General features: G+C 36.2%; 1 protein-coding gene across 1 annotated transcript in view; it reads right to left on the minus strand.

Annotated features, from left to right (window-relative positions):
- The window catches only part of PCYT1B (phosphate cytidylyltransferase 1B, choline), a 408,274-nt gene that overhangs the window by 168,470 nt on the left and 214,194 nt on the right, over window positions 1-25,610 (minus strand). The window contains exon 2 of the mRNA XM_053704615.1: window positions 2,890-2,989. Coding sequence (XP_053560590.1) covers window positions 2,890-2,989 — 100 coding nt within the window. The remainder of the gene's footprint in view (window positions 1-2,889; window positions 2,990-25,610) is intronic.

Genomic DNA, 25,610 nt, shown 5'->3' on the forward strand with positions numbered 1-25,610 from the left:
GCTATACCGGCACAACTCGTAATATGCGTTCCTGGCCATTACGCTGGAATGGCCATTTTTTAGCGTTGAAAGTCGTACAGCAACACTTGTAATCTAGCCAAATATGTTTGAGTAGAAAAAAATGATATGTACTTTCATTGTTTATTTATTTATTTTTAGAATCTGTATGTATGTTATCTCTAGAAAAGTTTTTTTTTTCAACTGCTCCCAGAGATACTGGAGTGCACCCTAAAGGTTCCAGAATCCTGACTCAGCAACATTCTACACAATGAGAAAACAGTTAAGGTGCTATGGACCAGATTACAAGTGGCACACAATTGTTCTCGGCAAACAATATCGTGCATGACTTGCATCTAAATTTGCTTGCGTCAGGCTAGCACAAATGAAGACCTAGCATAAAGAGTAAGAGATAAAAAATATGCACCAAACACAACATAAATACATTAAAATAAAGTGTTACACTCATATATACACTGATATAAATAATTTATATGACAAGGTGTTTGAATGAAATGGGCTATAATGTATACTGTATATATATATATATATATATATATATATATATATATATATATATATATATATATATATATATATATATATATATATATATATATATATATATATATATATATATATATATATATATATATATATATACAGGTAGCCCTCAGTTTACGCCGGGGTTAGGTTCCAGAAGGAATGGTTGTAAATTGAAACCGTTGTAAATTGAAACCCAGTTTATAATGTAAGTCAATGGGAAGTCAGGGAGATAGGTTCCAGGCCCCTCTCAAAATTGCCATAAGTAACACCTAATACATTATTTTTAAAGCTTTGAAATGAAGACTTTGAATGCTAAACAGCATTATAAACCTAATAAAATAATCACACAACACAGACTTTACTTGCATTTTTCTGCAAACAGTTCTTTCTATGCATTCCAATCTGGACTGGTTTATAGACAGGAAGATCTTGTTCCTTTGAAATCTGCTTGATAGCTCAGGTCTGGTTAAACTGATTAATTTCAGCTTGCTTGGTTTTGCTGCAACACAAGCGGACAGCTCCATCTACTGGCTATTTTAATAAATGCACTGCTTCTCAATGTTTTTCAATAGCAGTCACATGACTGGAAAAATAGGTTGTTATTCTGAAACGGTGCAAATTGAACCGTTGTAAAACGAGGGCCACCTGTATATATATATATATATACTGTATATATATATATATATATATATATATATATATATATATATATATATATATGTCTGTGTGTCCAATCAGTTGAATATACCCACCAAATGAGACATCTACCTGGGTGCAATAGTGAAATACCATATAAAGCCAAAGATTGTTGGGACTGCTGCACTGCAGAAAATGGCCCGTGTACACAGGCTTTAGGACTAGTATACATATATATTTGTGTGTTAATATGTGTATAAACACATATTAACACATATATACAGGTATATGTATATATTCATATACATATATATTTATATTTGCTGTCCATCGCTGCATGACTTGCCCCTTTTGCTGCGCTAGTTCTGATGCCGTGTCTTACGGCATGAGAACAAGGCTCCCATTGAAGCCTACGGAAGTGCTCTCTCGTGAGCGCAATGCTTCCGTGCACTGCGAACATGAGGTTGTGTTCACATTGCATCTTATTTGTAATACCAGCGCACACTTTGCATGTGCTGGTATTACTAAATTGAGTGCAAATATCGCTTTCACAGAAGCGATATTTTGCGCTTAACTTGTAATACGGCCCATAATAGGTCACTGTAGTTTATAAGTAATCCTTCATAAAATCCTCAATTCCATATTTACATTCATGCTTACCCTAACTCAAAGATTAAATACTTGTTTATAATCCACAACAAATATACCCTAGTTATCCAGAAGAGATTTTAAATTCATCCAAGTACTATTGTTTTATTATATTATTGTAATATTGCTGTGAAAATGCAATTCCAACCCCCATTTAAATTTCTTGTTGTTTTAATTTTTTTTAAAATAAAGCAGTAATCAATTATCAATTATTATTATGCATAGAGATATACTAATTCACACATGGGGGCCTATTTAACAAAGGTCTGTCAGACCTTATCCGACAGTGCGGATCAGGTCCGACAGACCTCGCTGAATGTGGAGAACAATACGCTCTCCGTATTCAGCATTGCACCAGCATCTCTTGTGAGCTACTGGTGCAATGCTGCCTCCTGCAGATTCGCGGCCAATCAGCAGCCAGCAGGTAGGTGTCAATCAACCCGATCGTACGCGATGTCTGCTCAGAGCAGGCGTACAGGTTATGGAGCAGCGGTCTTTCTGGTGTTTGCAGGCTCGCGATAAACACGGGCCCTCAAGCTCCATTCGGAGCTTGATAAATGGGCCCCATTGTTTTAACCATATGCTTATGTTCTTTTAAGCTATATTGACAACCGGTGAGAAAAATATCTCCAATTCCTGAACTATCTTATGAATACCATCTAATGGAACTGATGCACAAGGATTTATATAGTGATACATAACAGAGGATTTTTTTTTTTGTCTGTCTAGAGAGCTGCTTGAAAATATAATGAATCTAGGACACTAAAATTTCACTATAATCAATAGTGAAAATTATAAAGCAGTAATTGACAAAATTTAAAATGACATTTATACAGAATACAGATATATCAGTCATACATTTTATCCCAGTCAGATAATGCCTTTATACAGAAATGTATGTAACGGAATACAAATAAATAAATAAATGGAGTCACCATAGATTTTTGGAGCCATGGGTACCTGGCTTCTGGGATTTGTCAAGCCTTTATCAGTCGGACATAATTTATATAAAAAAAAGTATATCTGTACAATTTATATTGTAGCTTCATCTGTATATCTCACCTGGTGTTCCTAAATGTGCCTGACCAATGGTTAATTTTTCATGAGGTGCTCTGCACTGGCAACTGGTTTCTTCTGCAAATGGGGCAGGTCCTGCTATAGTCTGAAACAGAGAAAAAGGCAAAATTACTTTTGTACATTTTACAAATTACATTTGAGAGTAAAGGTCTACAAGAGTCTTCTGAAATGTATGAAAACGATATTAACCCCTTCAGTGCTGCACCATTTCACAGCTGTTTTTCTTTCCTATGACCTGGAGAGTCCACAACATCATTCCAATTACTAATGAGATATTCAACTCCTAGCCAGCAGGAGGAGGCAAAGAGCACCCCAGCAAAGCTGTTAAGTGTAACTTCTCTTACCCATAACCCCCAATCATTCTCTCTGCCTCTGTCAATGGCAGATGGGCGAAGACGGTATTTGAAGATATTTAATCCTTTAATGGGTAATTTTCCCTGCAAGCAAGGATAGGGGCTATGCTGTGTCCATGTTAATCTCTTCAGTAAGAGTAATGGTCGCTGTTAGCAGTTAGGAAGCGGCAAGGTTGTCTTTGCTTTTTTTTCCCTAACATTATTGCTACCCCTTCATAGAAAGCCAGGGTTGGTTAATCTGCTCTTTCTTTTTCCTCAGGTCCCTGTCAGCTATTAGAGGGGGCTTTCAAACCTGAAGCTGCTGTGACTGCTTGACAGTAGAAGACCCTGGAGGGTAAGTCCTTTTCATATATATTTTACAGGAAGATTTATAGAAGACAGGACTGGAAGATCAGGGAACTAGTGCGACCTGTTACCTCCTGAAGGGGTTCTCATTATTACTTTATATTACTGTTCTTCAGTTTTATTGTGGCTTAGCAGCTACAAAGGGAAATTTTGCCACTTTCATATCAGGGTATTTATTTTGCTATACCAACAAGAAATAGGGCGCTTAAAAAGCAAACTACAATTATAAAAAGATAAATATTGCCAAGTGACCGATCTAATTTCTATAATCGATAGCAATATCTACAGCAAAATTGCAAACTTCACTATGTAAAAGTATGATGTCACAAGTAATCATTAATTAGTGATAGTACTATCAACCTTCCTTATATATATTTATAGTAGCAGGAGTAATTGATTTAACTCTAAAAAGACCAATTATAGAATAAATATTCAAGGTAACGGACCACTATACATAATAAAATATTTTATTAATAAAATGAATCTCTATAATAAGTCATATATCCAAATGGATCATGCAAATACAGTATACATTTTAAAAATATATTAATAAAACCTCTTAATTTAACTAGTAATAAGGTGCACCTTATTCAAAACACAATGCACATTGAATCAATTAGTTGAAAATAATGTGTATACAAATAAATGATATATATCAACAATAAAAAATGTGTATAAAGTAAACAGCAAGTATATTAAATATCAAGTATATTAAATAGCAGCAAGTCGTAAAGGTTCTTGTATTAGGTATCATCTTTTGGTTGTAAAAAGACTGCCCCCTGTTGAGTATATTATTTGCACTATGTTCTTTCAAATAGCTAGTTAAAGGAAGAGTTTTATTACGAAGTCTTTTAACAAAAAAAGTATTTTGACATGTAACCAGTTCTGTAAGTGTGTTGTATCCTCAGTGAACGTTTATATCGCCATATCCCATAGGCTACCTACTCACCCAGGGGCAAAACTACAGGGGGTGCAGAGGTCGCAATTGCGACTGGGCCCCCAAAGGTGGGGGCCCAGCTTAGATTCTTGCACCTAGACCCTGTGGTTTCTAGTTACACCTCTGTACTCACCGCAATCTGAAAGCTTTCTCCGACCTTGCCCTTCTCACATATCTCTTGTGTCAGCCACAGCGTTTACACTGCCACTTCCGGCATTTCTGACGTCTAGAGGTCACGTGTCTGGTTCTTTACCCATTCGGGAGGTTGGATTACCGGCACTTTTGGTAGATGTCAGATAATAGCAGTTTTCTTGTCGAAATCCTTATATATATATATATATATATATATATATATATATATATATATATATATATATAATATTCTCTCACTGCGCTTATGAGTTTCGTATACCTCAAATGTAGACAGTTGTGGGATAAAAGTCTTTTACGTTTTCATCTTGAAAAAAGCTGTGTGCTGAAACATGTTGATGAGCTGTCCTGTGTTGCACTAAAAAGAAGGAACCTGCTGTGTATCAAGCTTCAAAAACATAAATGACTTTTATCCCACAACTGTCTACTCATGAGTGAGAGAATATTTTCAATGTTACAATAAGGATTTCATCAAGAATACTGCTATTATCTGAAACCGAGGTATCTACCAAAAGTGCCCTATATATAAGGGAGGTTGATAGTAATATCACTAATTAATGATTATTTGTGACATTATACTTTTACATAGTGAAGTTTGCAATTTGCTGTACATATCGATTATAGAAATTAGATCGGCCACTTGGCAATATTTATCTTTTTATAATTGTAGTTTGCTTTTTTAAGCGCACTCTTTCTTGTTGGTATATTTCTGTATAGTGTGAGATTTAGGGATAATTCTCATTTAAAGAGCTGCTTTAACTACATATATTGGGTATTCTTATTCTTATATTTATTTTGCTAACCCTGTTTTTATAGTGTGTGAGAGAGTATTATGACTTTACTTTATTTCTCACTTATCTTCCCTTCTCCGGACATTTTTACGGTCCTTATAGTGATCTAAAGGAGTTATATTTGGGATATTCCTCTGTTGGTGTGAGGGATGAAACTGTTGATGGTGCAGTATGCTTTTTTCGCAGCACACAGTATAGGTGCACCATTCAGTATGGGGCGCTGGAGTTCATTTATTGCTGGTGTATTTAGCGCTTTCTCGGTTCACAGCATAGGAACAATCTAGAGCTGTTGGTTCTAAGCATGTGTTTCTGAATATGTGCAGTTATTTCATGTACTGTAACAAATGGCAGACAATGAGATTTTCTTGGACTTGGGTATTGTATATAATAGCTGTTATTTTTAGATAACTGGGCTTAAGTTTGACACAATGGTAGAGTGTCTACCTTTATGTTCATATCATTTATCCTGCCTTTCTGCACTTTCTTTTTCTAGATGTATTTTCTAGATAGTTTTTTTTAATGTATCTACTGCCATCTGGTGACAGTTTCATGTATTTATTTTACTTTGTCCTTTTATAATCCTTTTATGTATATCAAGGGATTCAATCTCTAGCATAGCACAACATTGTAATATGCTAGGTTAGGACTTACATATAACTTTTTTCTCTTATCATCCAGAGAAATTGGTTTTTGTAGCTCTGCTATGTTCTTTTGCAGGGACTTGATCTTCTCTGCAGACATCTCAAGTTGAGTTGTCTCTACAGATAATCTTTATTTTAAACATGATAATTTGTCATAATGTTTACAATACCCCTTTTTTATTCTGCACTTTCTTTCAGAACATGTTGTTTTGAGAGCGTGTTTTCCTTAGTATTTGTCACCCTCTGATGTCAATTCACTACTAAATCAGAAGCTGCAGCTCCCGTTCTCCTTTTCTGAGGAGTTTATGGGTTTATCAAATTTTTATGACAGTTCCTTGCTAGTCTCTGAACTACATGGAGGACTGTATTTTTTGCCCTCTTAGGGGCATGATAATCTCCTTAAATATGTGGAGATTTTTTTCCAAGCATTCTGTTAGCTTCTGGGACTCTGTATATTCGACTACCTCTGTTTCCTACCTTAAGAGTCAGAAATTTGCTATCCCTGTTGAGGATAGTTATTCTTTCTGGGTTTCCATGGATTGGAGGCTAATGGCTTACTTAAGAAAAATGTTCTTTCTCAGAGGTTTTCAATGTCATCCAATTGCAAGTTTTGCAGTGGTTGCGGACTCTGTAGTTTATTGGGACAATGTTTTGTCTGGTATAGTTTCTGAAGCTAAGATCCTAGATAGGATCAAGGTTCAGAACCTTGCTAAATTATTTTACCTGTGATGCCAGCATAAAAGTTAAAGGGATATTTCCTTCCTCAGGTTAGGAAGAATTCCCAGATGCTGGGACCGGGAAAATAGTATCCCTAGGTTTCAGAATATGATTATTCCAGGGGCAGGTTTTTCCTGTTTAAGTTTCCTGCAGTCCTTACAAGAGAGTGGTCTTCTTAATCTACGTGAAGGACCTGTCTTGTCTTGCCTGGGAGTGCTTGTTCCAGTTCCCGTAGAGGAGCAGGGTCAAGAATTGTATTTAAATCTCAGGGTTCCTTCAGTCAAAGGGAACTTTCCGTCCTTTCCTAGCCCTAGAGTGCCTATCAGATTCCTCAAGTTTCCATCCTTCAAGATGGAAACTTTTAGTTCCATTCTTTCCTGGGTTCAGGAAGGTCATATGATGACCTTAGACCAGAAGGACGCGTATCTTCATGTTCTCATCAAGGTTAATCACCATTTTCTGAGGCTTGCCTCTCTGGAAAAACATTTCCAGTTTGTTACACTTCCATTTGGTCTTGCCATGGCTCCCAGAATATTTACATAGGTTCTGGGGGCTCTTTTAGCAGTGGTCAGATCCTAGGGAATTGCTGTGGCACCTTACCAAGGTGACATCTTATTTCAGGCGTCATCTTTATATCTAGCAAAATCTCATAGAGAGATGTTGTTGTCTTTTCTATGTCCCTATGGAGGGAAAGTGAATCAGAAAAGGAGTTCCATTGTTCCAGCTACAAGTGTTTGTTTTCTTAGAGACAATCATAGTTTCCCTGTCCATGAATATTTTCCTGACGGATTTCAGGAAATCCAATATTCTTTCTTTGTGCCTTCCTCTCCAGTCTGCTATTCACCCAAGGGGGCTCAAATCATGGAGGTGATTGGTCTGATGATTGCTTCCATGGACATCATTCCTTTTTGCTTGGTTCTATCTGAGAACTGATGGTTACCTTAGCTGCCTAGAAAGTGGAGGGTTTGCAATTTGAAATCAGCTACAGCTACTTGCACCTTGAATGTGTGTTTGCAAGCTGTTAGACTTTCTCTCATGGTGGATTTCACAGGATAATCTGTCTCGTAACTTTTGCTTCCTGAGACCCTCCTGGATGATTTTGACTATGGGTGCCAGCCTATAAGGCTGGGGAGCAATTTGGGACTCTCTAAAAGTTCAGGGCCTGTGAACTCGGGAGGTGTCTCCTCTCCCCTTAAACATCTTGGAGTTGAGAGCAATCTTCTATGCCTTGGTAGCTTGGCCTCAATTAGCTTTACTCAGATTTATCAGATTACAGTCAGACAATATCACCTCAGTGACTTATATCAACCACCAGAGGGGAACTCGGAGTTCCTTGGCTATGAAGGAGGTGACTTGCATTTTGCAGTGGGTGGTAGCTGATGATTGTCTGCTATCTGCCATCCACATTCCAGGAGTGGAAAACTGGGAGGCAGTTCTATTGAGCAGACAAACTTTTCATCCCTGGGAGTGGGCTCTCCATCTGGAGGTGTTCTCCTGGATTACCCTCATGTGGGGAATTCTGGAATTGGATCTAATGGAGTCTCATCAGAATGCCAAGCTTCCAAAGCACGGTTCAAGGTCAAGAGATCCTCAGGCCGCCCTGATAAATGTCCTGATGGTTTCTTGGGATTTCAGGCTAGCTTACCTGTTTCCTCAGTTTGCTCTCCTTCCTCGAGTCATTGTTTGTATCAAGCAGGAGAGAGCGTCTGTGATCCTAATAGCTCCTGCCTGGCCTCGCAGAATCTGGGTTGCAGATCTAGTGAAGATGTCATCTCTTCGCCTTGGAAGTTACCTCTGTGGAAGGACCTTCTCATTCAGGGTCCATTCCTCCATCCAAATCTATATTCTCTGAAGCTGACTGCTTGGAGATTGAATGCCTAGTCCTGTTTAGACAAGGTTTTTCAAAGGCAGTCATTGATACTATGCTTCAGGCTCATAAACCTGCTACTCGTAAGATTTCCCATAAGGTATGGCGTAAATATCTTTTTTGGTGTGAAATTAAAGGTTTTTCTTGGAGTCAGGTGAGGATTCCAAGAATTTTCTCCTTTCTTTATCCTTTCTTCAGGATGGCCTGGAGAAAGGTTTGTCAGTCAGTGCTCTGGAAGCTCAGATTTTTGCTCTGTCTATCCTTTTGCACAAACATCTGGCAGAGTTGCCGGATGTTTAAGTTTTTGTTCTGGCCCTGGTCAGAATCAGGCCTGTGTTTAAACCTGTTGCTCCTCCTTGGAGCCTTAACCTAGTGCTTAAAGTTTTGCAACAGGCTCCGTTTGAGCCAATGCATGTTGAAGATATAAAATTGTTATCTTGGAAGCTTTTGTTTCTCCTTGTTATTTCTTCTGCTCACAGAGTTTCTGAACTCTCAGCTCTGCAGTGTGATTCCCTGTATCTTTTTTTTTTTTTTATTTACTTTTTATTGAATAGCAACATAAGCAAAACATTACAGAGAAAAAAAACCCAGATATAGTAATTATTACAGATTATACAACCGGTATTGATTAAACAGTATATACAGGGCTCAGTAACATGACAATGGTTTAAAAATATCAGCATACCCTTTGTTTGCTAATTAAACTGTATATCCTCAAAGTGGAAGCTGAGACCACTCTTGGGCCTCACTGTTCTATAAGAGAAAAACATTTTCAGAGGATAATCATAGACCATAGGGGACCACTTTTGGATCCCATTTAATAAACCTCTATTTTTAATTTTATACAGTACAAAGAGCAGGTGTTGTTGATCAAAGTGGGTATTAAATGTATAGGGACATTTGTAGATCCTTAATAAGTAAACATCTATGGTTAAGTACTATATGGAACTATAATTCGTTCAAATAAACATCCTGGTACTCGTTTTAATTGAAACTATAGATTATCATACAGTCAGGTAAATTCCCTTGCAATAATATATAAAGTATCAAGACTAATTTTACCAATGTAACTTAGTGTCTTGAAAATGTAGTATCCAAAATCCATCCTAAACTAGGGGTATGCAGACTACAATATCTCTCTCATTTAATGTCATAAAATATGCAAGAATGTCTAAGCAGTACCTACTCATGTACCAATCTCAATGAAGCTGTTGGAACTTAAAGGGACACTCAAGTCAAAATTAAACTTCATGATTCAGATAGAGCATGTAATTTTAAACAACTTTCAGATTTACTTCCCTTAACAAAATGTGCACAGTCTTTTTATATTTACACTTTTTGAGTCACCAGCTCCTACTGAGCATGTGCAAGAATTCACAGAATATACGTATATGCATTTGTGATTGGCTGATGGCTGTCACATGGTACAGAGGGAGTGGAAATAGACATAACTTTGCAATTTAATTAACAAAAATCTACTACTCATTTGAAGTTCAGACTAAGTGCTATTGCATTGTCTTCTTATCATGCATTTGTTGCTTATGCAAATCTACTGTATTGACTGGTCCTTTAATACAGAGGGTTTCCTTAACAGCAGGGCTTGAAAATCCCAATAGCCTGAGAAAGAAAGCAGATCTACTCATCTCTAGAGGGAAACCTACTAGCAAAGTCACAGGCTATTGCGTAATATGATAAACCTAGCATAACGCACCAAATATAACAGAGGCATAGGAAGACAGAGACTAAATAAAACAGATGTCCGACAGTCAATTTACACAAGACACTCAACTGGGTGAACTATATATAACACTGAAAGAAATATATCCCCAATTTTCCTGTTAGTTAGGGGACATTTCAACATAATAATCGGACATTCACACTTCTTATACTTATCTGCAATTTTTAAAGTAAAGATGATCCTGGTATGGCCACTATGTTACTGAAAACATTGTGCTAAAATAAACATCAAGTCATACAGACAGATTACTATCACACTAATAAGTAGCACTTTCAAACTGTAGGATCAAAATATTGAACGTCTAGAAGTTGCAGCAGAGGCGAGCTACAATGTCTCTATGGGAGCCTCAGCCCACACCAGTCTTAATGATAACACACCATCGCCCAATTACAGATCTAATCTCCTCAGGTTGCCGAGAATAAGAAGCGGTCTGTCCCAACCCTTGGGAGGTAATCTCTGGTGTGCAACTGTTCTGCCGGGATGCAATTCTCTACCTCCGTGATTTTGACTGCCTGCTCAACTCATTGCCGTTCAGCCCTTCCAAGTAGTGTACAATTAACAATAAAGCTGGCATTCTCATTACATCTACCTGCCGCTAAGTTAGCAACCATTTCCACCACGGCTAGCCGTATCGCAGCAAGTTCCAATGTCACTCCAGCCCTTAAAGAGGGAAGAGCTAGAGGCCTTACTGTAGTAGAACTAACAGCAGCATGGCTGACGTTAGAAGGGTTAGATAAGCCCGGCCTGGACTGTGGGTCATTCAATCTTCTCACCTCCTCTTCTGAGCTGCGATCCTCCGCCGCAATTGCTCCTTAGTGTAGACGATCTGAATCAGAGCTCAGGTAGTCAGTTTTAATTAGGTCGACTTCGCCTGTAGTAGGAATCTTATGTACACAGCAGTGTATAGTATCGATCAGCTTCTCATCAAATCGCGAGAAACAAGCCCATATAAGTTCCTTAATTGTAGAGCAGGACTTTTCATCCATGTTGAATATTAGTCACGGTACAGTGTTCTAAGATGTGAACGTTCTTCAGCTCAGCCGGCTGGATGGACTGACTTATCAGTAAAGTGGAGGGGTAGAGAGAGGTATAGGCCGTTATAGTCTAGAGGTGTACTTGAGGTGATGTATTTAAAATATAACCTTTATTGTTTTAATTAAAATGTACAACACACACAAAAAACAACACACAATTAAAATTACAAAAGAGTTTAAACCTAAAGAACAATATATGAAGTAATATCCACTGGTGGGTTGAAGTGGATTGTGGAGAGGAGTTACTTTCTCTAGAGTTGGGCAAACACCTAAATGAGTACAAATTATTGTGATGCTCTTATATAGTGGTTGAATATGTGGACAATTGTCAAGGTATTGAAATCTGAACCTCAAAAGGTTAGGATATTGTATATATAGGACTCTGTATTATAAGTGTGATAGCACACAATTTTATTAGTGTATTGAGGATTGTGAAACAATCGATAAATCACAGGTTATATAAGTAATTATGTGATGTTAGAGTAGTTGAAATAACAAGAGAATTATATGATCACCAAATGGTGTAGATTGTCGATAATAAACTCAGATCTCACTCATTTATCTTTTTATCGATTTTATTATCTAGAAATTTTGAAATGGTCACTTGTTAGTGGCTCATTAAAAATAATTTAAATATCTGAAATATTATTTGGAAATTCCATTGATTTCAAATGTCTAGGAATTAAAAAGAGATCACTTGTCAGTGGCTCATTATTAGAGAAATGTATTGTCTTATAGGTATGGAACGATCATTTGTCAGTGGCTCGTGGCTCCTGTATCCTTTTAATTTATACAGCAAGCACTTGTTTTTGTTGTAAAGTCTAGATGGTATTCTTAGTTTTCCAGACACTTATAAAAGTTATATCTGGAGTCTTTGAACTTGACAAGGTAATGATTTGTATTTTAAACATATCCCACAATACTATGGGTTATACACTCTTGTAAAGATTATGAAAATTATATCTAGAGTCTGGTACTAGACATGTTAATGATTGGTGTTTTAAACACATCCCACCATACTATGGGTTATACACTCTTAACAATGATATAATTTAGATGTTTAAAGTTGTGAAGAGGTCACTTGTCAGTGGCTCTTTTTTTGAAAAAATATATATTGTTTTGCAAATCTAAGGAGGTCACTTGTCAGTGGCTCACAAATACCATATCATCTTGCTTTATAGCACATACTAACCATTTATTGTCAAATACATTTGATATTCATGGATTAGTATTGCATTATAAGATTTTAATATTGGCGTGTTAAAGTGCACCTTTATGTTGGTTATGTGACCAAAAAATTGCAAGTTCTCTAGACAATCTTGCAGAAAAAATTATCTGGTAGATCGATAATTTACAGATAATTGTTAAAGAGTATATCTATAATATATATTTATAAAAACAATAATTTCAGTGTGGGAAAAATTCCCACAGTACTATGGGTTTTGCACTGATAAACAGATAAATATATTGGTTGATGCTGAACTAAATTCAAATAATATATTACAAAAAAGTGTTTTCTGTAGTTACTTAGACATAATAAGTTCACATATAGTTCTATTTCTGTTGCTAAGTTGCACTTGTATTTGCAACTTGTAAAAATCACTTGGATTGAATTACACAGGTGATTAGAACTTTGTGAACCACTATTCATGCTATATAGAACTTGCTACAGTTACTCTTTTTTTTAATCAAAGTGTGGGCCCCACAGTTAGAGATCAATGTTTGTACACCTGTGTTAAGTAAATTAATTAAACTATCCACAATTCTAAAGTAGCGACTACACAAGTAGTAAGTTATCTATAGTTGCCTCTAGAGAAGTAATATGCTTTGGAATATACCTACTTAAAATAACTAAGTTGTGAGAAAGGTTCTCCGCTCACTATAATCATTAACCACTGAACCCAGTATTCAGAATTGTAAGGATAAATTAGAACCTATAGGTTCTTAGTTGAAAATACCCATAATTATATTGTTCTATTATTTTGAAAGTCTATGGATGATACTTAGATTCAACGGTTATTAAACTCTTAAGCTAGATTAAAAATTAAATGAGGGATGAAAGGAGTTCAACACCCTCCCCTGACATGTTTTGCCGTCTTAGTAGCGGCTTTTTCGAAGGTGACGCGTTCACGGGTGTTTAACACCTTAGCTCCGCCTCCGGACTCAATCAACTGCCAATCAGAGCCATCCTACTATCTAGGCTGTATTAGGTCCAAAAATTCTAATGTGCTGTAGAAGGGGATGCGTGAGTGGAGGATATTAATGAACTGACATAGATCGAGAGGATAGAAAAATATATGTAGTATAAATCGACTACGATAATCACCTATGCCACCTTTACCAGTATTAACCATAAATTAGGGCTAAAAGCTGTGCAACACTTTCTTGATATGTCCATTGATGACAGTGATGAACATAATCTATTTGTATTGGATTTATTACAGTTTGTTCTGACAAAAAAATTCTTCCTGTTCAACAACAAATTCTATCTTCAAACACAGGGTACCGCGATGGGTACGGCATGTGCTCCCACCTATGCCAACCTATTTCTAGGCTGGTGGGAGCAAACCATTGTATTCACAGACATCAATAATCAATATATCGAGAATATCAATTTATGGATTAGATATATTGATGACATTATGTTTTTATGGGAAGGTACCTTAACAGAACTGGATACGTTTCTTGAGATACTCAATCAAAACAATCTGAACATCAGATTAACTTATGAAAAAAGCTTAACCCAAATTGCCTTTCTAGATCTATTAATTATCAAAGAAAGTGATCGATCTGTAAGCACAGACCTTTTTAGGAAAAAAACAGCTACTAACAATGTACTATTCGCTACTAGCGCTCATGCTTCCAACACCACAAAGTCCCTCCCAGTAGGAAAATTCCTAAGGATAAGACATAACTGCTCAAATGAAAAAACATTTAAAATCAGAGCAGAGGAATTGAAAAATAGACTACTATCCAGAGGATATAGTAAAAGATCGATAAAAAAGCCAGAAAAAGATGCTACCAAACCCCACAAGCAGACTTATTGAAAGTTAAAAATAAGATCTCAGATAACAAAACAAGACTGATTCTAACTCATAATGATCAATCCAATGAAATTGCTGATATAATCCAAAAGCACTGGTACATACTTCTAGCAGATCAACAACTAAAGAACTACATTGGAGATAGAGCTGACATAGGGTATAGAAGAACAAGAAATCTCAAAGAAATACTTAGCCCTAGTCACTACGTCAAACAAAGCCACCAACGTAAAGTTACAGAAACAGGGTCATTTCCATGTGGTAGTTGCTCTACCTGTAGTCATATGATCAAAAAGAAAAAGATCATTATTGACAGATTTGGTAATCAACATCCCATCAGATCTTATATAAGCTGCAATACGATGGGAATCATCTATGCTCTTCAATGTTCATGTCCTCTAACCTACATAGGTATGACGACCAGAAAACTCCATACAAGAATTATGGAACATCTCCGTAATATTCGAAACGCACCCAATGATGTGATTAAAGAAAGAAAAATTACTTCTGTAGCCTCGCATTTTCTGAAACATCACCAATCTAAAACCTCAGAGCTACAATGTTATGGCGTACAAAAACTATCATTAGGCCTAAGAGGTGGTGATTTGGAGAATTCATTATAAAAGATAGAGACCAGATGGATCTATCTGATGAATTGCGTACACCCCAAAGGCCTAAATGAGCAGAATAATTATTCTATGTTCATTTAAACGGCCCTTACATTATTATTTCTAGGCTAAAAATTATGAAACATCTAAATTATTATCAGGTCCCAATTCAGAAGGAGAATCGGAGTATTCAATACCAACGGATAGAAATAACACTGATATATTTTACCAAGTCCAAAAAATAACATAGTCATTATTTTTATTTCCAGCCAAATAAATGGTATTAAAGTATTTAGGTCAACAATACAATAAAGAACAACATATACAATTTGATATGACCATAATTTGAATTATGTCAGATATCAGATATACACCCAATTACAGTATTATATTACTCCTCTTTACAATTCCAATTCATTCACATTCTCTCACTTTCACGTCCTCACTTACCCAACTTCAGATTCACTTAACACCTTTCCCTCTCCTTCACCCTTTTTTCCCACCAGCATCCTTTTTATCATTTAATTTTATTCAACATTCATCATCAGGTTCATTATTATTGTTCATCAAATTTTCCTCATCACTTATTTTTATTAATCGTGATGCACAATTATATTTAATACACACATCGTATACATTTTCACACCCCACCTTCCCTTCTTCACCATTATTTCATTCCTCACTCATATTATTCTGGCTCTGTTGAAGCTTCTCCCTATACCTTTCATCACTTTGTTTCTATATAATTGTAAAACACGCAATCCTATTTCATAACTTTTTCCGCATCTCTACACATTTTTCTTCCATTTATTCCCAGATTTATTCACACCAATTTATTTTCGCGTTCAAAGCACACATACATATTTCAAAACCTTTTCAGATAATTCACAGACGTTAGATCTTCCTATCTAATACATAGTATTTGTTACTCTTTTACTCTCAGCCTGCACGTATTATCGTTATTCAATCTGAATAATCATCTTTCACTTTTATCCTTGTGTCATTTATTCCATTGTTTATTCACTCCACCACTTATACTTCACTCCTTCGTTTTAATCATTGCCCCATTCACTTATTGTTTTTTCTGTTCCTAGCACATTTCATACAAATTTACCTTTTTAAGATATGTATAGCATGGTCCGTTTGTAACAATAATATAAAATAACCAGCATGATCAGCACACTTGAATTTTGGCAGTAATTGGACATAGCATAGGTGATTATCGTAGTCGATTTATACTACATATATTTTTCTATCCTCTCGATCTATGTCAGTTCATTAATATCCTCCACTCACGCATCCCCTTCTACAGCACATTAGAATTTTCGGACCTAATACAGCCTAGATAGTAGGATGGCTCTAATTGGCAGTTGATTGAGTCCGGAGGCAGAGCTAAGGTGTTAAACACCCATGAACGCGGGCGCGCGTCACCTTCGAAAAAGCCGCTACTAAGACGGCAAAACATGTCAGGGGAGGGTGTTGAACTCCTTTCAACCCTCATTTAATTTTTAAGCTATCTTAAGAGTTTAATAACCGTTGAATCTAAGTATCATCCATAGACTTTCAAAATAAAAGAACAATATAATTATGGGTATTTTCAACTAAGAACCTATAGGTTCTAATTTATCCTTACAATTCTGAATACTAGGTTCAGTGGTTAATGATTATAGTGAGCGGAGAACCTTTCTCACAACTTAGTTATTTTAACTAGGTATATTCCAAAGCATATTACTTCTCTAGAGGCAACTATAGATAACTTACTACTTGTGTAGTCGCTCTAACTGTGGGGCCCACACTTTGATTAAAAAAAAGAGTAACTGTAGCAAGTTCTATATAGCATGAATAGTGGTTCACAAAGTTCTAATCACCTGTGTAATTCAATCCAAGTGATTTTTACAAGTTGCAAATACAAGTGCAACTTAGCAACAGAAATAGAACTATATGTGAACTTATTATGTCTAAGTAACTACAGCAAACACCTTTTTGTAATATATTATTTGAATTTAGTTCAGCATCAACCAATATATTAAGCGAACGTAATATACCTCCGTTTATCAGTGCAAACCCCATAGTACTGTGGGAATTTTTCCCACACTGAAATTATTGTTTTTATAAATATATATTGCAGATATACTCTTTAACAATTATCTGTAAATTATCGATCTACCAGATAATTTTTTCTGCAAGATTGTCTAGAGAACTTGCAATTTTTTGGTCACATAACCAACATAAAGGTGCACTTTAACACGCCAATATTAGAATCTTATAATGCAATACTAATCCATGAATATCAAATGTATTTTAAAAAAAAAAATGGTTAGTATGTGCTATAAAGCAAGATGATATGGTATTTATGAGCCACTGACAAGTGACCTCCTTAGATTTGCAAAACAATATATTTTTTCAATAAAAAGAGCCACTGACAAGTGACCATTTTACAATTTCAAGAGATTGAAATCATGGATACATCTAAATGATATCATTGTTAAGAGTGTATAACCCATAGTATGGTGGGATGTGTTTAAAACACCAATCATTAACATGTCTAGTACCAGACTCTAGATATAATTTTCATAATCTTTACAAGAGTGTATAACCCATAGTATTGTGGGATATGTTTAAAATACAAATCATTACCATGACAAGTAAAAGACTCCAGATATAACGTTTATAAGTGTCTGGAAAACTAAGAATACCATCTAGACTTTACAACAAAAACAAGTGCTTGCTGTATAAATTAAAAGGATACAGGAGCCACGAGCCACTGACAAATGATCATTCCATACCTATAAGACAATACATTTCTCTAATAATGAGCCACTGACAAGTGATCTCTTTTTAATTCCTAGACATTTGAAATCAATGGAATTTCCAAATAATATTTCAGATATTTAAATTCTTTTTAATGAGCCACTGACAAGTGACCATTTCAAAATTTCTAGATAATAAAATCGATAAAAAGATAAATGAGTGAGATCTGAGTTTATTATCGACAATCTACACCATTTGGTGATCATATAATTCTCTTGTTATTTCAACTACTCTAACATCACATAATTACTTACATAACCTGTGATTTATCGATTGTTTCACAATCCTCAATACACTAATAAAATTGTGTGTTATCACACTTATAATACAGAGTCCTATATATACAATATCCTAACCTTTTGAGGTTCAGATTTCAATACCTTGACAATTGTCCACATATTCAACCACTATATAAGAGCATCACAATAATTTGTACTCATTTAGGTGTTTGCCCAACTCTAGAGAAAGTAACTCCTCTCCACAATCCACTTCAACCCACCAGTGGATATTACTTCATATATTGTTCTTTAGGTTTAAACTCTTTTGTAATTTTAATTGTGTGTTGTTTTTTGTGTGTGTTCTACATTTTAATTAAACCAATAAAGGTTATATTTTAAATACATCACCTCAAGTACACCTCTAGACTTTGATGTTATACTGACCTATATACAGGGAGAGTTAAGTGCTATACAAATGCATTCTTTTTTCTCAACCTCTGTGTTGATCAATCCTCTCAGTTAATTTCATGCATAAGCACTCCAGCTTCTTGAAAAACAAAAACAATTTTTTCAAGTATACAAGCACTCCCTAATTTATAGTGTAGTGCTGTTGCCATTTTGCCTTTTTCAATAGGGCGTTATAGGCCTCTGCTGCGTACCTTCTCTATGTACGTCTGCCTGTTCTCAGAGATATATGAAAGTCACATAAAACTGTTCTAGGAGTGGTACTTATCTTTCTACTCTTAAAAAGAAAAGGATTTAGATGTCTTTGGAGAGATATACAGCAGTTACATCAGCTCCCTAATGCAGACGTACAAAAACAGCAGCCATCTTGGTCAGTGGTCGGACACGCCCCCCGATTCCCAGTATCTTATCTTCATGCAGATAAGGTGGCCCTTCGTACTAATTTGGGTTTTCTCCCTAATGTGGTGTCAGATAGAATCTGTAATCAGGAATTTGTAGTTCCTTCTTTTTGTCCTAATCCCTCTTCTCATAAGGAACGTCTTTTGCATAACTTGGATGTTGTGCGTGCTCTAAAGTTTTACCTTCAAGCTACTTTTTTCTGTTTTCTCTGGAAAGCGTAAAGGTCAGAAGACCACTTCTACTGCTCTTTCCCTCTGGTTAAGAAGTATAATTCTTTTGGCTTATGAGATTTCTGGACAGCAGCCTCCTGAGAGAATTACAGCTCATTCCACTAGGGATGTCTCCTCTTCTTGGGCTTTCAAAAATGAAGCTTCTGTGGAACAGATTTGCAAGGCAGCAACATGATCCTCTTGCATATGGTGGTGCCTTCTGTTTAGGTCCTCCTGCCTTTTTTTCTCCCTCCCTGTTCATTCCGTGTCCTCTAGCTTGGGTATTGGTTCCCACTAGTAATTGGAATGACATTGTGGACTCTCCATGTCATAGGAAAGAAAACAAAATTTATGCTTACCTGATAAATTTCTTTCTTTCCGCACATGGAGAGTCCACGACACGCCCTCTTTTTCGTTATAATTCAGCAGGTTTTTTTAGTAAACCTCAGGCACCTTTTCACCCTTGTGCTTCTTCTCTTTCCATTTTACTTTGGCTCAATGACTGGGGGTTATGGGTAAGGGAAGTTACACTTAACAGCTTTGCTGGGGTGCTCTTTGCCTCCTCCTGCTGGCCATGAGTTGAACATCCCACTAGTAAGTGGAATGACATTGTGGACTCTCCATGTCCGGAAAGAAAGAAATTTATCAGGTAAGCAAAATGTAGTTTTTTTCCCACTCAATGCATTTACCCCCAAATTTCAGTCTTTGTTTTTTGGATACCCACACCAACCATATCTCTTTCTTTCCGCAAACCAGATTTAGTGGGAAAATTCCAATATTTTCAAAATTCTTGTTTGATATCAGAAAAACAAAGATTGGATTTATTTATTTTGTATTATATTCTATTATATGTAATAGAAACCTGTAGTCTTGTTGCAACTAAGCTTACCAAGAGAACAAAGTACATTTCATAACAGAAGACCTCAACTTAAAGTGTGGCCCTGTGTTTGACTGAAGTCTTTATGAGTTGAGAGGCGTCAAGCATGAAAATGGTAACAATTAAACCATGAAAATTAGGCAAAATTTCCCACATTGACGTGTACATGGTCAATAAGTTGAACATCAATTTTCAAAGTGCAATTTAACTTCTAGATATTATAGTACTTAATTTGTGTTATTTTTAAATCAATTTTTAATTCATCTCTTCTTTTAAAAAAAATGACTTATTATGGGGGGTTTTCCCAACTCGGCCATATGAATGTCATATGAACATGAATTGTGGCTCACAACTGTGCAGTTTAATAAATTAAAGCTTCTAAATTGCAAAGCCTTCTATACTTCTCTTCTATTAAACTGAATTAACACTGATTCTGCTCAGTTAATTAGTTGTCATTTATTGAACATTTTTTTTTAAACAAACAGATTCAAATGTATTTCCAATCACTGCTATTGAGCTAAATATTAATATTTATTTACATGCACACTTTAATATACTTTATATATTTAAATATCATATCAATATCCTTGCTGGCAATAGGTGAGATATTCTTCAACCACATTGTGCTGATTTCTGCACACCATAATACACATGAATTAACCACCATCTTCACTGTATTGAAAACAGTTTTTAAAAACATACTGCCCTTTTAATCAGTATTTTGCATGACTATTTGCATTCATACTTGGAAAACCGCTCTACAGAAATCTTATGTAAAGGTATATCCGCTGACAAGTAACAAAAGAAGTAAAAACATATTCAAAAACCTGATGCTAAGGTTGAATTTGTACGGAGGGACATGAAACAGTGACCAGAACAGGACCAGATGAAACTAGGCCTTAGTTTAAAAGAAAAGCATAACTGGGTCTAGCAACCTCATACATTGGAACAAGCCAAGTCAGTTACCTGTAGGCAGGTCATGCTATTAGTATGGAGTCAGCAATTTGCAAACAGGACTAGACAGACTTTAGTCAGGACAGATCAGGTCAACAATAGGTGCAACAGTCAGAATGAAACAGAGTTAGCAACTTGCTGAAAGACCTGGACAGGTCAACATTTAGTAGATAGGACTCAGTTATATTTTGGGATGAAATGGGTAAACAAACTGTAAAAAAGACAAGACAAACTTTGAGGACAGGCCAGATAAGCAACATTTAGACACAACAAAAATTTGTCAAACACTTTTAGAGAGAGAGGAGCCACTGTTGGGGCAGAGTCAGACAGACTGACCTAATGCAAAAGCAACTTCTTGCATCATGTAGGGAAATGTGTGATATCATGCCTCCATGTTTAGTTCAATGTCCACAAGAAAGTGTAGAAGACAAGAAAGGCAAAGCCTGGAAATACCGAAGCCCATGCTAAGTGGTAAACTAGAGACTGTAATGCCGTCAAGCAACACTGCAAAGGGTAACTGCAAGCAACAATTGTTAGGAGATGAGAAACTGAATTCTAGTAGGTACACTGGCAACATAGTCACTAAAACAAAGCAAGTACTTAGTTGGGTTAATTAGATCTTGAAATTAGGTTGAATTGATTACAATTATTATTTAGCTCTTTTATTTATAAGTACTATTAATATGTGAAATATTAGATGACTTACAGCTAGATTACGAGTTTGGCATTATGAGTGAAAAAGCATCGTTATGGCCCATAACAATGCTTTTTCCCTACCGCCGCTATTACAAGTCTTGTCAGAATAGCTGTATTGCACTCTTTTTTGGTTGTCACCCAACGTCAGTACCGCACTTTAAGAAAAGTCCTTTTTCAATGGGACTTCCATAGCGCCGGTATTAAAAGTTTTGCTGTGAGGCCAACAAGTGAGCGGTACAGCCTAAAATGACAAGATCCATACTGCCATCTAAAGTCAGTAGTTATGAGTTTTACGCTACAAAGCTGTAACATAAAACTCATAACTAAACTGTCACAAAGTACACTAACACCAATAAACTACCTATTAACCCCTAAACCGAGGCCCTCTCGAATTGCAAACACTATAATAAAATGATTAACCCCCTAATCTGCAGCTCCGGACACCGCTGCCACTGAAAAAATGTATTAACCCCTATTCCGCCACTTCCCCGACATAGTCGCCACTATAATAAACCTATTAACCCCTAATCTGCCGCCCTCCTGCATCGCAAACACTATTTAAATATTATTAACCCCTAATCTGCCGTCCGCCCACACCGCCACTATAATAAACCTATTAATCCCTAAACCTAACCCTAAGGTAACCCTAACCCTAACACCCCCTAACTTAAATATAATTAAAATAAATCTAAATAAAACTTACAATTATTACCTAAATAATTCCTATTTAAAACTAAATACATACTTACCTATAAAATAAAACCTAAGCTAGCTACAATATAACTAATAGTTACATTGTATCTATCTTAGGTTTTATTTTTATTTCACAGGTAAGTTTGTATTTATTTTAACTAGGTAGACTAGTTAGTAAATAATTATTAACTATTTACTAACAACCTAGCTAAAATAAATACAAAGTTACTTGTAAAATAAAACCCTGCCTTACACTAAAACTTAACATTACAATAAAATAAATAAATTAATACAATACATTTATATAATTACAAAAAATAAACTCTAAATTACATAAAATAAAAAACACAATTATCAAAAATAAAAAAGAATTACTCCTAATCTAATAGCCCTATCAAAATTAAAAAGCCCCCCTAAAATAAAAAAAACCCTAGCCTACACTAAACTGCCAATGGCCCTTAAAAGGGCCTTTTGCGGGGCATTGCCCCAAAGAAATCAGCTCTTTTACCTGTAAAAAAATTCAAACAACCCCCAACAGTAAAACCCACCACCCACACAACCAAACCCCCCCCAAATAAAAACCTATCTAAATAAACCTAAGCTAACCATTGCCCTGAAAAGGACATTTGGATGGGCATTGACCTTGAAAAGGGCATTTAGCTCTTTTACTGCCCAAACCCTAAGCTAAAAATAAAACCCACCCAATAAACCTTTAAAAAAACCTAACACTAATCCCCGACGATCCACTTACAGTTTTCGAAGACCGGACATCCATCCTCATCCAAGCGGCAGAAGTCCTCATCAAAGCCAGCAGAAGTCTTCATCCAAGCGGGCAGAAGTCTTCATCCAGACGGCATCTTCTATCTTCATCCATCTGGCGCGGAGCGGGTCCATCTTCAAGACATCCGGCGTGGAGCTTCCTCTTCTTCCAATGGTCAACGAAGAATGAAGTTTCCCTTTAAGGTATGTCATCCAAGATGGCGTCCCTTACATTCCGATTGGCTGATAGAATTCTATCAGCCAATAGGAATTAAAGGGTAAAAAATCCTATTGGCTGTTGCAATCAGCCAATAGGATTGAGCTTTCATCCTATTGGCTGATCCAATCAGCCAATAGAATGCAAGCTCAATCCTATTGGCTGATTGGGTCAGCCAATAGGATGAAAGCTCAATCCTATTGGCTGATTGCCAAAGCCAATAGGATTTTTTACCCTTTAATTCCTATTGGCTGATAGAATTCCATCAGTCAATCGGAATGTAAGGGACTCCATCTTGGATGACGTACTTTAAAGGGAAACTTCATTCTTCGTTGACCATCGGAAGAAGAGGATGCTCTGCGCTGGATGTCTTGAAGATGGACCCGCTCCGCGCCGGATGGATGAAGATAGAAGATGCCGGATGGATGAAGACATAAAATGCCGTCTGGATGAAGACTTCTGCCCGCTTGGATGAAGATGGATGTCCTGTCTTCGAAAACTGTAAGTGGATCGTCGGGGGTTAGTGTTAGGTATTTTTAAGGGTTTGTTGGGTGGGTTTTATTTTTAGCTTAGGGTTTGGGCAGTAAAAGAGCTAAATGCCCTTTTAAGGGCAATGCCCATCCAAATGCCCTTTTCAGGATGTCTTGAAGATGGACCCGCTCCGCGCCAGATGGATGAAGATAGAAGATGCCGTCTGGATGAAGACTTCTGCCCGCTTGGATGAAGACTTCTGCTGGCTTTGATGAGGACTTCTGCCGCTTGGATGAGGATGGATGTCCGGTCTTCGAAAACTGTAAGTGGATCGTCGGGGATTAGTGTTAGGTTTTTTTAAAGGTTTATTGGGTGGGTTTTATTTTTAGCTTAGGGTTTGGGCAGTAAAAGAGCTAAATGCCCTTTTAAGGGCAATGCCCATCCAAATGCCCTTTTCAGGGCAATGGTTAGCTTAGGTTTATTTATTTTTTTTACAGGTAAAAGAGCTGATTTCTTTGGGGCACTGCCCCGCAAAAGGCCCTTTTAAGGGCCATTGGCAGTTTAGTGTAGGCTTGTTTTTTTTTATTTTGGGGGGGATTTTTTATTTTGATAGGGCTATAAGATTAGGAGTAATTAGTTTTTGATAATTTAATTTTTTATTTTGTGTAATTTAGTGTTTATTTTTTTGTAATTTAGATAATTGTATTGTATTAATTTAATTTAATTTATTTTATTGTAATGTTAGTTTTTAGTGTAAGGCAGGTTAGGTTTTATTTTACAGTAACTTTGTATTTATTTTAACTAGGTAGTTATTAAATAGTTAATAACTATTTACTAACTAGTCTATCTAGTTAAAATAAATACAAACTTACCTGTGAAATAAAAATAAAACCTAAGCTAGCAACAATATAACTATTAGTTATATTGTAGCTAGCTTTGGTTTTATTTTATAGGTAAGTATTTAGTTTTAAATAGGAATTATTTAGGTAATAATTGTAAGTTTTAATTTAGATTTATTTTAATTATATTTAAGTTAGGGGGGTTAGATTTAGGCTTAGGGTTACGTTAGGGTTAGGTTTAGGGGTTAATATATTTATTTAGTTTTAGTGATGTTGGAGGCCAGAGGTTTAGGGGTTAATATTATAATTAATATTATTTAGTATTATTGCGGCGACATTGGTTGTGGCAGATTAGGGGTTAATAACTGTAATGTAGGTGGCGGCGATATCGGGAGCGGCAGATTAGGGGTTAATAGTTTTATTTAGGTGGCGGCGATGTTAGGGGCAGCAGATTAGGGGTGTTTAGGGTGTTAGCTTTTAACAAAACTTTTTCTTTCCCTGTAGACATCAATAGGGCTGCGTTACAGAGCTTTTGTTTCCGCGATCGCAGGTGTTAGGCTTTTTTTTTGCTGGCTCTCCCCATTGATGTCTATGAGGAAATTGTGCATGTGCACGTCAAAGCAGCATTTGTATTTGGGTGAGGTATGGAGCTCAATGCAACCATATCGCCCGCACAAGCCTGTTTTGCAAACCTGTAATAGCCGCGCTATGAAAGGTGAGCGGTGAAAATAACGTACAAGTAATTAGCGAGCAGCCATAACGCAAAACTCATAATCTGGCTGTTAGTTCTTAATTATTCATATGATTTTATTGAATACATGTCTATTTCACATTTTAAAATAGCAGTCATAAAGGGCATTTTAACACTTTACACTG

The sequence above is a fragment of the Bombina bombina genome, chromosome 3, assembly GCF_027579735.1.
Source record: "Bombina bombina isolate aBomBom1 chromosome 3, aBomBom1.pri, whole genome shotgun sequence".
Lineage (NCBI taxonomy): Eukaryota > Metazoa > Chordata > Amphibia > Anura > Bombinatoridae > Bombina > Bombina bombina.